The 13,498-nt window shown below is 53.5% G+C and overlaps 1 protein-coding gene across 1 annotated transcript in view; it reads right to left on the bottom strand.

The window, feature by feature from the left end:
* Nucleotides 1-13,498, bottom strand: part of TTC7A (tetratricopeptide repeat domain 7A) — a 116,133-nt gene that overhangs the window by 71,759 nt on the left and 30,876 nt on the right. Inside the window, 1 exon segment of the mRNA XM_082747007.1 lies at nucleotides 11,267-11,382. Within this exon segment, the coding sequence (XP_082603133.1) occupies nucleotides 11,267-11,382 (116 nt within the window).

Raw genomic sequence — 13,498 nt, 5'->3', positions numbered from 1 at the left:
ACCAAGATTGAGTATTTCAAACAAGACATCATTTGCCCTAAAACCCTTGTCAGACGTTCTGACTTGAATCAGCCTCAAATTCTCCATCTTCACCCAGTACACCTGGTCAATGCTAGAGTCCATCCATACCTCTCAGTGCCCGTCACCAGGGCCCTAGACCAGCCTGCATCACCGGGGGCCTGGATAACCACAAGGACCAGTCTTGACTCCCCCCAACCCCTGCCAGCCCTCTGGGCCCTGAAATAACTTGCAAGTTTTTTAAAGTATGACCCAGAATAAAAAATACATTTAAGCTGTAATACAGCACGCACATACTTTCCTTACATAAAACAGAAGCAAGCTTCTTGACCTACTACTTAGCTCTACTGTGTGCAATCCCCTCTGGTACTTCCAATTTGATGTCTTGCTCTGTTTCTCTTTTTTTAAATGCTGGTTGCAGCCACTAAACTGATCTTGCAGCCCACTAGTGGGTTATGGCCTGTGGTCTGAAACACTGCTCCATGGCCCCTGGAGGGGTCTGTATGCCCAATATGCAAATGTCATCTATTATCCCCTGCCCTCCACCCTCCCTCCCCCTGCCCCAGGCAAGGCTGGCCCCTTTGTCAGCATCCCCAGCGCTCACAGAATCCAGCCTAGGCCTTCATCTTGGCATCATAGGGTTGGCGGGTCTGCCTCTTGCCTCTCACCCATCTCGTCTCCTGCCACTCAGGTCCTTTTTGAACAACCCACCATATCACCTCTGTCAACTCTTGGCACAGACTCTCCCCACTGCCTTAAACAGCCCTTCTGCACTCAACCTCAGAAAGCCTTTCCAATAACACTTCCTCCTTGCAGCCCTCCCAGACCCCTCCCCACCCTCACCCCTCTGGCCTATGTCCCTCTTGCACCCTGTTAATTCCTCTTTCAAAGCATGACCTTGTGTGGTCATTTTCCGCTTACAGGCTAAACCGTCGTGCACCGTGCACTCAGAGGGCACAGTGTCTTGCTGTGCCCTCACAGGGCTCCTGTCTTGCTCCTGAAGCTCAGCACCAGCACAGCTACTGGTACACAGGTGCTCAGCAAATATTTGGGCCCTGCCCTTCTCCTTTGCTCTGGGAGTTCCCTGGATCTCAGCTCACAGCAGAGAACAGAGGCTGCCAGGTCAGGAATTTTAGAAATGGAAGACCACAGAGAGGTGAAAAGCCAAAGGTGGCAGCCAGGAAAGCTCCAGGCACCCTTCCTGCATCTTTCATGCACAGAAGAGATTCCTGGGAGCTTTGGGGTCTGGACCCATGAAAGGACAAACAGGCAGACCAAGTCCCTGCCTTCTGGGAACTCCTGGTTTCAGAGAAGAAAGCAAAGATGTGCCAACTACCAACATTATAAATACAGAGCCTCATCGCAGGGCTGAGGGTGGAGACAAAGACCCCAGGGACAGAGTCAGAGTCACAGTGACTTTCCCAGTCTGTCCAGAGCTTCAGAAGAACCAGGAGGGGCTCACAGGCCAGGGAGCCACAAGTGCCCTCGGTGACAATTCAAGTTTGGGTGCTGCCATGGCACAAAGTAGCCTAAGGAAGGGGTCACCTCCGTGGGCTGTACACGGTGTCCTCCTCCAACAAACCAGGCCTTCAGTGTGGACAGCATCTCCCAGACTTGTCATCTGCATCCCATGGTCACAAGTTCTGCCCCTAGTTGCACACTACCAATAGTCTTACTTAGCCAACACTTTTCTTTACACCTTCTTTTTTACTTTCATAGACGTATCTTAATCAAGAACACCTGGAATCATGGATTTGGTGTGTGAATTTTTTTCTTTTTTTGCCAGTAGAGATTAAATACAGAAGTACTTATAAAAGGTCAGTCTTTGGGGTGCCTGGGTGGCTCAGTGGGTTAATCCTCTGCCTTCGGCTCAGGTCATGATCTCAGGGTCCTGGGATCGAGCCTCGCTTCGGGCTCTCTGCTTGGCAGGGGGCCTGCTTCCTCCTCTCTGCCTGTGTCTCTGCCTACTTGTGATCTCTGTCTGTCAAATAAATAAATAAAATCTTTAAAAAATAAATAAAATAAAAGGTCAGTCTTTGTATCACTCAAAACCACCTTGTGTATCACCAGCGGTACAGTTTGAGACACAAAATATTAGACCACAGTTTCTCAAAGTGTGGTCCTTGGACAAGCAGCATCAGCATCCTGGAAACTTAATAACAATGCTAACTCTGACATACACAAACACCCCCCACTCCAGACCAGCTGAATCAGAAACTCTGGGGTGAGCCCAGCAATCTGGGTTTTATCACGTTTTCAGGGGGTTACTGTGGACATTCAGTTTTGAAAACCACCGGTATGGGTGATGCTTGGTGTCTTCCGGTTCTCCCGTACGAAGAAGCCAGTTTCCAAAAGGGACCACCTGACACAGAAACTCCAGCTTTTCAGCCAAATCCTAAATCTGCAATCTTGAGAAAGTGTAGCAGCCACGCGGAGTCCTTGTCTCCCTGCCCACAGGAAGAGGATTCCTCGCTGGCTCATAGTGCCATCAGGAAGGGGAACATGGTCACAGCCCAAACACACCTGAGCATGTGGGACAGGCACCCTACATAGTAGTATTTTCCTTTCCCCTTTTACTTCAGGTCCTAAAGATCTTCTTAAAGTTTTAATTTGCCACATTATTTTGCTTGCAAGTCCAGGAGTGAATGAGTAGAGGGCAGAGAACTTGAGGGGCCTGAGGGGATCTTCCAGCCTTGTGTCCACCTGTCTCCTCTCACAAGCCCTGCCCCCACAGGGGACACACACACACAGGACTTCCCTGGGAGACACACCACACGCAGGGACAGACTGGGAGTCCCCAGGACCCCAAGTAGGAGGAGCCTGCAGCAGAGGCCCTCCAGTCCCACTGAGGTCTCTGCCTTAGAAAGGAACCCAGAAGGCACCTGGGAGGCTCAGGTGGCTGAGCAACTGCCTCCAGCTCAGGTCATGATCCTGGAGTCCCGAGATCGTGTCCTGCATCAGGCTCCCGGCTCCGAAGGGAGTCTGCTTCTCCCTCTGACCTTCTCCCCTCTCATGCTCTCTCTCACTCTCTCTCAATAAATAAATAAATAAGAAAAGAACCGAGAGTTGGACAGCTGGCTAGGGGTCAGGCCAGCTGAGGGGACAGCCCAGCACCAGCCGCCATCAGGAAAGAGCAACAAGACAGACTTCATGGGCTTCCAGAAAAGAGAAGAAATGGCTGGCTCTGGGAAGTCTGCAGGAGAGTGATGCCCTGGCAGCTGGGCCAATGGCCACAGGCTGGGCCAAGGGGCTGGGTCCTGGGACTGCCCCAGAGCCTTAGGGCCCAGAGACAGCCCATGGCTCCCAGGACCTGTGGGTGATTTTCCACTCTGCGGGCTCCCTGCCAGCTTCCTCCCTGGCAGCCCAGCTCAGGCTGCTACCAGGAGCCCAGAGCCAAGAGGGACCATGGCCTCTTTCTCCCACTCCACCTCAAGGTCTGTCCTCTCTCTACCTTTAGTCTCTGCATCATCAGCATGAGGAGAGGGCGTCCAGACCATGCACTGACATCGCCTACAGGGTGCAGAGAAATGTAGATGCCCAGGGACTATGCCTCCCCCGATACACACACACATACACACACACAATGAAAGATTCAGAACTGCATTTTCACAAGATGCCCTGTCCCAAAAGTTGTGTAATTTTACTATTTCCAAATCTGTAAGGGATTCTGGCATCTAAATCAGCTCCCAGAAATCCTTTCGCAAAGCAAGTAATCACCCTCAGGCATCTTTTGGGTAAATCCCAATTTTTATGGAATGCCCATAAAGAGAAAAACCAACACAGAGGCTCCGGTGGCCAAGGCTGTATGGGGAGAGATTTGGGGTCTCTGCTGGCCCTGACCTCTTCTGAGATGTCGGGAACACTCCTTTGCCTCAGTTTATGCCTCCAGGGAACGGGAAATCAGGTGGGGTTTCTCCCACCAGCCTGAGCGAAAGCTCCCAATGCCAGGTAGAGCTGGGGCTCTGCCCAGCCCCGTGAGAGGGCGGCTTGAAAGATCTCTTTGTTTTCTGTCTCTCATGCTGACCTTTCAGAGCAGAGCTGCCACTTTTAACAATATCCCAACAGGGCCTCAGACCAACCCTGGCCCAGAATGAGGCTGCATGCGGAGAAGCCAGGAAGCCATCGATCCTCCAACTCAAGTCAAGCCTGGCTGGCTGGGAACAGAAGGACAGAGATGTGCAGGCAGGGATGGGTCATCAAGGGAAGCCTCCAGGTGGGAGATGCGAGGAGATGACAGGCCCCTCACAGCCCCCTCTTCAGCAGTAGGCAGGGGGCAGATTTTCTGAAGTAGTCTGTCTTCCGCAGTCTTCACAGCTTCCAATGAGGCTGATACAGCAGGCTTTGTTCTCCCAGCGACCAGCACAACACTTAACACACAGGAGGCACTCAAGAGATCACTGTGGAATAAATAAACTCTCATTTTCCAAAGGGAAAATGAAAGCCTAGTAGACACCGGCCTTTCCAGGCCATTGCTTATCCAAGGAGAGAGGCGGGCTGACCACAGGTACCAAGGCTTCAGACTTCTCTCCCTTTAAACTAAAAAGATTCCCGAGAAAGACAATGCTTGTCTTTTGACCCGGCAGGGTTATACTTTTCCTTTCCTGGCTGTGTGAACTCTAGGGCTCCTGAAATTCAGCTAAGTGACTCATCTTTCCAAAGTACCTACTGTGCACCCAGTGTCTGGCTGGTCATCAGCCCTGTTGACAAGAGACATTCAACGAACACTCGTGGAATGAACAGAGAGACAGAATGAGGAAATGAATAGCTTGTTAGTGACCCCGCGGGTTTAAGGAACTCAGTCTGTTAAGTCAGACACACTCCTGATTTATTCAGAGCCTAGCAAAGTGTTTTGCGTCCAGTAGGTCCTCAATAAATATTGTTTTGTTTTGCTTTTTGGTCTGGTTTGATCTGACACAGAGAATAAGAAACTGCGTGAAGTTTATGGTTGAATAGAATCTAAAGAGTCACTGGGGCAGGGAACCCCAGCCAGAAGCCCCCATTTCAGGGCTGGCATTAATGATGTAGTAGAGGTTTCTGGTCAGGGACCCAGAAGAGGACAGCCAGTTGGCAGATCCCAATAGCTGGAGGGTTGAATCAAGAGACAAAGTCAGGTGAAGTTCAAATACTTATCAGGCTGTTCACTCCTGCCATGGACCTGTAGCATCAGTTTCAAAAACTAAAGCTCTCCTCTTTGCCCCAAGTCCCAGAAAAGCCAGAAAAACACTTCCCTTGCAGGGCACTGAGGAAATCTGGGCAAAGAGATCTTTCCTGCCCAGTGAGGTGCAGGACAAGTAGTGAATACTAACAAGAAATTCAGGCCGTGCTTTAAGAGAGCCTGGGAGAGTGTGTCCTCTCCAATGGGCCTCAGAGGTCTCCCTGTGCCCCAAAGAGTGACACAGGTCACTAGGAGGCTCTCCGGGGCTTCCATGTTGGATTCTGGCCCCTGAATCCCCCTTAGTGCAGTCTGTCTCCTGCCCTCCCCAGCACTGCAGACAGTGGGGGGCTGCTACAAGGCAAAATCGTAAAATCCAAAATCGGAGCTGTTGAACACACCCCTCACGGAGTGGGGTGGGGGCAGACGCACAGGAGGCCAGACCTTCTAAGCCCCTCCCCCACAGCCATCTGCAGCCCAGGCAGCTTTCACTGCCTCTCAACTAAGCATCTCTCTGGCAAGGTGAAGCATGTGGCAGTTGCACACCCACACACACGCACACATACCCACACCCCTCAGCGAGGGAGAGAGCTTTTATAAGGCTGAACACTGCCAAGCCCCAGGAAACTCCCTCAGAAAGCACACACACACTCCCTTCCTATTGTTTGGTTTTGGTACAGTGAGCACATATTGCTTTAGTAATTAAAAAAAAAAAAAATTTTTTTTAACGTGAACGAAACATCCAGCCCACCTGGTTCAATACACATGGCTCAGGCTCCCTCTCAGCCCAGAGCCAAGAAGAGGCTCTGCAGGTCTAGGTAGAAGGAAGGGGGAAAACCATGCCAAAGAGCATGGCCCCTTGCCCACTCTGAGGGAAGAAGCCTGTGGCTTATGTTCTTGTTTTGGGGAGCTGCCCAGAGGCTAGGGTCCTAGTGAGGTCAGGGCCCCAGACAGGGACAGTCGACCTTCCTGCTACTGCACTGCCCTGGGCTTCCCTCGTGCCTCAGCCCTGGAGCTGCTTCATGCAGAGGAAAACCAAACCTCCCCCTCAGCGTGGGCTCTGGGACCGGCCCCATTGTCCGCAGCCACCAGAACATATAAGAAAGGTGCCCTCTCCTGGCAGCTGGCGCCTAAGGAACTACCTGGAACAAAGCTCCGATCAGAGTCCACGGCTGCCCTCTGGTGGCAGTGAGGGGAATCGAACTGAGGGTCTCAAACCCCTGCCCTCTGGAAGGGGCCTCTCTCAATTCATAACTTTCAGGTCCTGTACTTTCAGTTCCAGGTCGGTTAGGAACCCTGTCATCAGCTAAAAGAGCTTTGGAGGTCAAGCAACGCCTGCACTCCCGATTTGTACAGTGGAGAACACCGCACCCTCTAAATCCTGTCATATCCTCACATGGAAGGAACCCTGTCATCAGCTACAGGGCAAGTGACAGGAATGAACAATGGATCAATAGGGCAAGGCCTCTAGAAGAAAAATGTCCCTCAAACCTACTAAGTCCAGAGGCACCTGGGTGGCTCAGTGGGTTAAAACCTCTGCCTTCGGGCGCCTGGGTGGCTCAGTTGGTTGGACGACTGCCTTCGGCTCAGGTCATGATCCTGGAGTTCCAGGATCGAGTCCCACATCAGGCTCCCAGCTCCATGGGAAGTCTGCTTCTCCCTCTGACCTTCTCCTCACTCATGTTCTCTCTCACTGTCTCTCTTTCAAATAAATAAATAAAATCTTTAAAAAAAAAAAAAAAAAAAAGAACCTCTGCCTTCAGCTCAGGTCATGATCCCAGGATCCTGGGATCGAGCCCCACATCAAGCTCTCTGCTCAGCAGGGAGCCCTGCTTCCTCCCCTCTCTCTGCCTGCCTCTCTGCTTACTTGTGATCTCTGCCTGTCAAATAAATAAAATCTTTACAACAGCAAAACAAAACAAACAAACAAACAAAAACCCTACTAAGTCTAAAATACTTAGGCCCAGGTTTAACCACAGCCCGGAATAAAAGAGCTTTGGAGGTCAAGCAACGCCTGCACTCCCGATTTGTACAGTGGAGAACACCGCACCCTCTAAATCCTGTCATATCCTCACATGGAAGGACGAGGCTGGACTCTGGGAGCAGGCACTGCTTGTGGCCATCTGTCCTCAGGAGAAGGGCACCTCAGTCCACCCAGGGCCCACATGGAAATGGGCCCCAGCTCTGGGACTCTGCCCAGAAGCAGGTCCTACCACCTCCCCTTGCTCCTCAGGCCCCAAGGGAAGTCTTCTAACACTGAGAAGCTCCTGGTCCCCAAGAGCCCACCGTATCCCAGCAGCACCCCCACCTCCCTGCCTCCCTTCCCTCCCTAGCATCCAGCAATGTCTGATGGCTACAACTGGCTGCTGACTGCCTGCTCTGTGCTGGGATGGAAGGTCCCTAAGGAGGGGAGCTCGTCTTGTTCCCCTCTTCAACCTCCATGAGTCAGGTGGGATGCCTGGTGCACGCTGGCTTCTCAGAGGCTACCTGTGAAATGAACGCTTGGGCTGTTCTCTGGTATTTGTTCCTTAGTCCCTCCCCCTTACTGGGCTATGACCTCTCTTTATGTGGGCAAGGATTTTACCACCTTCCCAAACACCCTAAGAACCCCAGGTGAAGTAGAGGGGATTTAACCAACAGGAAATGGCTCTGAAGCCCTTAAAAGGCTTTTCAGAGCTGCCCTGGAGGAGAAGACACAAAGTCAGACATGGGAGTCCCACTGTAGCCCTGAACCTCTGCTTCTCACACCTCAGGCTAAGGCAGTGGTTCTCAGCTGGGGGTGATTTCGCCCTCTAACACCGGAGACATTTATCAACATCTGGCCACGTTTTTGGTTGTCACACTTGGGGCAGAAAGAGCTCCTGGCATCTAGTGGGCGGAGGCCAGGGATGCTGCTAAAGCCTACGACGACCTGGTAACTGGCTCACAATGTGAACAGGTCAGTACCTAAGAAACCTGGATTGAGGTGCCCTTTTTTTTAACTTCCTAACAATAACAAATATAGAGAGAGAGCCATTGGAACTGGTGATTCATCTAGGAAGATGGAACTCTGACCTGAAGACCATAATGAGTAATTACGAGAGCCCACACCACTGTGGCGGGTGGTAGGCAAGGCCCGGGACTGTGGGAGCACAGACCTCGCTCAGCTCCAAGGCTTGCTGGCTCTGGGCAAGTTATTCCCCCTCTCCTTTCTTCAGGAAGCGGGGACATTAGTAGTTCTTCATGGGATTCTGCCTGGCAGGCAGTAAGTATTCAACAAGCATGAGCTACTGTTAAGAGAAAAGGGGGAAAGAAATTATTTAAAGTCCAGCCGGGCACAAGGGGCCACAACCCCTGCTTTAAAAATATCTTTCACGTTCCCGAGCCACCTCTGGGCTGGACGTGGGCACAGGAAATGGATGAAGGGGCTGAGCTGTTGACCACATGTCCCGGGGACTGCTGCTCAGCGCTCAAGCTTTCAAATGTTTGGGCTGTTTGCTTGGAAAGAAATGATTCAGTTTCCATTGCTCTTTATTTGGGAGGCACAGGGGGGCGGTGGGAGGGGAGAAGAGTCAGCATCCTGTCTTTCAGGATGAAAATCTGTGCTTCAGAAGGAAGGAGGAAGCAGTGGTGAGCAGAGCGACAGGACCAGAACAGTAACTGGAACTACTACGGCTCTCCTAGAGGGGTGAGGGTTGGTTAATGCTGTCTGCTGCTGGCGGAAACACACACACACACAGCCAGAGTGGGCAGAACACAGACAGGGAGGAAGAGGCCCACTCGGGAGGGGTGGGACCAGCTTTGGGAAGAGGAGCCACCCACCATGAATGGTGACTCAGGGTCCCAGAGGAGTGGAGAGAGCCCTGAGTCAGCTTAGCCACCATCAGTCCAACAACCACCAGGGCCCTGTCCTTCCCCCACACACCCCCACCCCACCCCACTGGAAACTTCGCGGGTTTCAAGGCTACTCAGAACCAAAGCTGGATCCCAGTGGGTGAGGCAGGGCAAGTTACTGTACCTTGTTGAGGCTCCGTCCCCTCTCGAGTGACCTGGGGTTACCAGACTCCCTTCACAGGACACTGTCCCCTCTAAACACATGCACACAGCGGGTGCTTGATAACTGCCCTCCTTCCCCTACCCAACCCCCTGCCGGCTGAACTTGACAGTCACCTTAACCTTGAAAGACCTGCAGCAAGTGTGGTGTGGGGAAGGGGAGCGGGCAGCCCTGAGGGAACTGCAGAGGAGAGGGGGTTCACAGCAACACCCGCTTCGGTCTAAGCCCAGTACTCAAGGTGCTGTTCATTCCTGCCTCTCCTTGGACCCTCACGCCTGCCCTGCATACAGGATAAACAGAAGCCTCCTGCTCGAGGAAGCGGAGCCAGGGGTTGGGGGGTAGAAGAGGAACCCTCCCAGGGTTGCTGGGTGGTCTCACGCTCCCAAGGCTGGCCTAGGCGACCTCCAGATGCCTAGGGCACTCCCCCAAACTCTTCAAACCGGAAGCAGAGGCCACACCTACCAAGCCTGGAGCACACTTGGAGCAAAGGCACAGGAGGCAGAGCCCCCGGCCGGCCGGCCGCAGGAGCAGGGGAACATTACTCCCCACCCCCCCCACCCCCCCCACCCCCGGCTTCCTGCTGCAGGCGCAGGTGGGGTCCTGCATGTGTAATCCTGGCTCTGCTGAGGACAGGCCACTTACATTCTCTGTGCCTCTCCTCCCCCACCCCACCACCCCACCCCGCAGAACGGGGACGCAACAACAGCCCCTACCAGAGGGCTGCCAGGACAACCAAATACACAAGTGCCAGCATGGGCCTCCCACAGACTCAGCACGGATCATACGATGAATATTTGTTAAACGCCAGACTGAAGGGCACACGGGATTCCCAAAGATCAACTCCTAGGGGGTACCACACAGAAGAGCACCTCTACCCTTCACACCTACAGGAGGCCTTGGGAGGGACGGCCTCTTAAACACACAGCAGGCATCACTCAGCACATGTTTCTGTAAAGGGCCGGGGAGTCCGCATTTCCGGATCTGCTATCCACTGCACTCCGGGTGAGAAACAGTATGTCAACGGCACTGTGGCTGTGTTCCAATAAAACTTTACTGGCAAGCACAGGCAGCGGCAGACCATGCTGCAAAGCTTCTGCTGAGGGGGCATCTCATCACATCTCCCCTCACCCCCGAGAGCAGCACCTGCAGACCCGAGGGTGCCCCCCCACCACCAGGGCAGGGGCAGGGGTGGGCCAGGGCAGGGGCAGGGGCTGCCTGCAGCTAGGGGAAAGGAACCAAGCGGCAGCTGCCTGGGGAGCAAAAACAGGAACCAGCCCACCAGACCGCTGGGTCTCCGAAACTGAAGCTTCGCAACCAAAATAGGAAAGAAGAGCACAGACAGTGGAAGTGGAATGGGGGCAGTGTGCTTCCCGGGGCCCCGGCATGTCTTCCAGTCCTGCACCTTCCCAGCCACAGGGTGGGCTGAGGAGCCCAGGACTCTGGGCCAGCCCCACCCTCAGAGGATAAGCCGCCTGGGCTCTCTGGGCCTCCTGGTCCATGTGTCCCAAACAGGGACACCACTGCCTCCCTGGTCTGACGCTAGAAACACTGAAATGACAAACACAAAAGGTGTCCAAGCCTGGGCCAGCAGCTTACCCAGCTGTGGCCTGCCACGAAAAATAATACAAACAAATGATAACAATGTCTCCGACTTTCCAAGCAGCTGAGATGGATCCGGAGCTCTGGGAGGTATTCTCACCTGGGAGCTGGGTGACAGCCTGTCCTGGTGGGGATCCTTCCACCCTGTTCTTACCACTCAGAAGACAGGGAATCAAGCAGCATCCCCTAGTCTAACAGTGAGGGGAGAATGGAGACAGAGAGGGGGCGCACAGGCCTCCTCCAGGCCAGGGGTCCAGCTGGGGCAGGACTGTCCCCTCCCCAGGTGTGTACCTCTGTCTATTCAGCCTGACAAGACGGGAACAGACCAGCCCCTAATATTCCTCTGGAGAGAGCAGACACCACACACACCCAGATCAGAGAGGCCAGATGTAACATGACCAGAGTCAGAAGCATCTCGGCCCCGAGAGAAACGTCCAGGTCCCACTCAGCTGCCAGCAACCTACCCCTTCTTCAGGTTTGTCACATAAGCGCTCTGGAGGGCGGCTTCCAGGAAGTAGGTGAGCTCATAGTCGACTGGGTGAGAGCCTTTCAGATGCCGTGACGTGGTGTTACTTGTGATCTGGGAAGGGAACACAGAGAGCCACTGTCTCAGAGTTCTCTATCAGAGGGGCTAGAGTGAAAGTCAGCCCTGGCGGATACGGCAGCCCCATCACCAGACCGCGTCCCTAGACACCTCAGAGGCACGCCCTGTGCCACTCTCAGACCATATGCAACCTAACTGGCTTTCGTTTAACATACGTCTGAAACACGCTCTCCTCATCCTAATGCTGATGCCCACAACAGTCCTGCAAAGCTGGTTTTGTCTGCATTTCATAGATGTGGAAACTGAGGCTCAGAATGTGACTGAGGTCACAAAGCCAGCACACCTAGACCTCGAACTTCAGTTTGGCCATTTACAGGCTCAGGCTATTTCTACGACTTCTTGGTCTACTCATTCAACAAACCCTTGAAGGCCTACCATATACCAGGTGCTGACTCTGCCATGTAGCCACGGAAAGTCAGAATAGCCCAACGGCGAAGACCCCAGCTTCCAGGAAAACGTGAGCAGCAGTTGCGTTATTAACTGAATAGTCCTCAAGCCTCAGCTCTAAGAGGGTCACCCAGTCCCATAGAGATAGGCCTGCCTGCCCCTTGTTACCTCCCTTCCCTGAACCAAGAAACAAGTCAATGAGCTGTCCCCTTACCTTTAGAAGAGCTTCTTAAGTTCCTTGGAGCTTGGAGTTGGGTCTTAGGAGGGACACACAGCATTTCTGAGAATGCACAGGGTTTCACGGCCTGCCCTCCCCCAACCCGAGATAAGTAGCTCCCAAGGCCCATTTGTCTGCCCACTGCCACAGGGCCCTGATTTCAGCCCTGCACACCATCACAGCCCATCATCGCAACTCCCAACTGAATGGGAGATGACCTATTCCACAGAAGTTTTCTCCAAACCATAGGCAATTCCAGTGGGAAGGGCTCCTAAAACACTGCTGTCTAGCCGGCATCCACGTGACCTTGGCAGAGGTCAACTCAAGCAGGGCAAGCCTCCCGGCCAACTTCTCCCAGGGAATGCAGCTCAAGTACTGTTTTCCCCGAGTCCCCCAGTCACTTCTCCCTTCCTCCTAAAATCCAACCAAGCAGAGGGACGCTAGGGTAGTGACGCTCAACAGGGATGTGATTTTACCCTCCAGGGACATTTGGCGTATCTGGAGACATTTTTGGTGACCACCCCGTTTTGGCTGTTGTCATCTGTAGAGGCCAGGGATGCTGCTGAACATTTTATAACCCCTGGGCAGCCCCACACAGCAAATACTGGTCTGGTCCCAATGTTGAGAATGCTGGGGCTGAGAAAGCCTGCTGTGGGGGAAATCGGCCTGGCCCAGGGATGATTCCTCCACAAGGGCCTGTCACAAGACAGGTGCTGGGTTGACATTCTGGCACCTGCCAAAGCAGGTGAGGCTCAAATGTCTCCGGGCTCTGACTCTCAGCTCCCGAGCACCTCCTCATTCAGGACACCAACCCTGGGCCCCCCTAGCCGGCCTTCTAGCCCCTATTAACCATCTACTGAACAGGATGCCTGGGCACCACCCCCGGAATTCTCCCCAACAAGAGATCAGAGCTACACTCCTACACTCCCAGGGTTCCAGTCCTGCCAAAGCCCCTTAGCAACTATATGAACTCTGGCAAGCAGCTGGCTGAACCCTTCCCCGAGTTTTTCACTCGGGAAACAGGAACAACAGAGCCCCTCCCAGCCAGAGGGTGTGAGGGCTGAATTCGAAAATGACTGTGGACCGCCTGACACAAAAGCAGGAACTCTGGGACCATTTGCAGTTTCTGTGAAACAGAGCTGTCTATCCTCCTCCTGTTAAACCAAGAGCTCCCCAGAAGGGAAGAACCAGGGTCACATCATGGCACACTGCTCACGTCACAAGTGCTCCCCACAAACAGCCTCCCACAAAGGGGAGTGGGGACAAGGGGAGGCTGACGACTCCCAGACCCCCGCTGACTGGCTTTTTCGGGTCTCTGAAAGGCTCCAACCATGGGCTGCAAGGCCTCCCCTCCCCAAGGGGATTGAGCAGGGAGCTTCCCGGCCACCTGAGGGCAGGGAAGGATGCCTGATTGCAAGGACCAGGCCACTGCACCTGTACTGTGGTGAGTAAATGTGGTTTAATCTCTCTAAACCTCATCTACTTGGG

The sequence above is a fragment of the Mustela nivalis genome, assembly GCF_964662115.1.
Source record: "Mustela nivalis genome assembly, chromosome: 8".
NCBI lineage: Eukaryota > Metazoa > Chordata > Mammalia > Carnivora > Mustelidae > Mustela > Mustela nivalis.
This window is presented reverse-complemented; position numbering and strand designations above follow the sequence as displayed.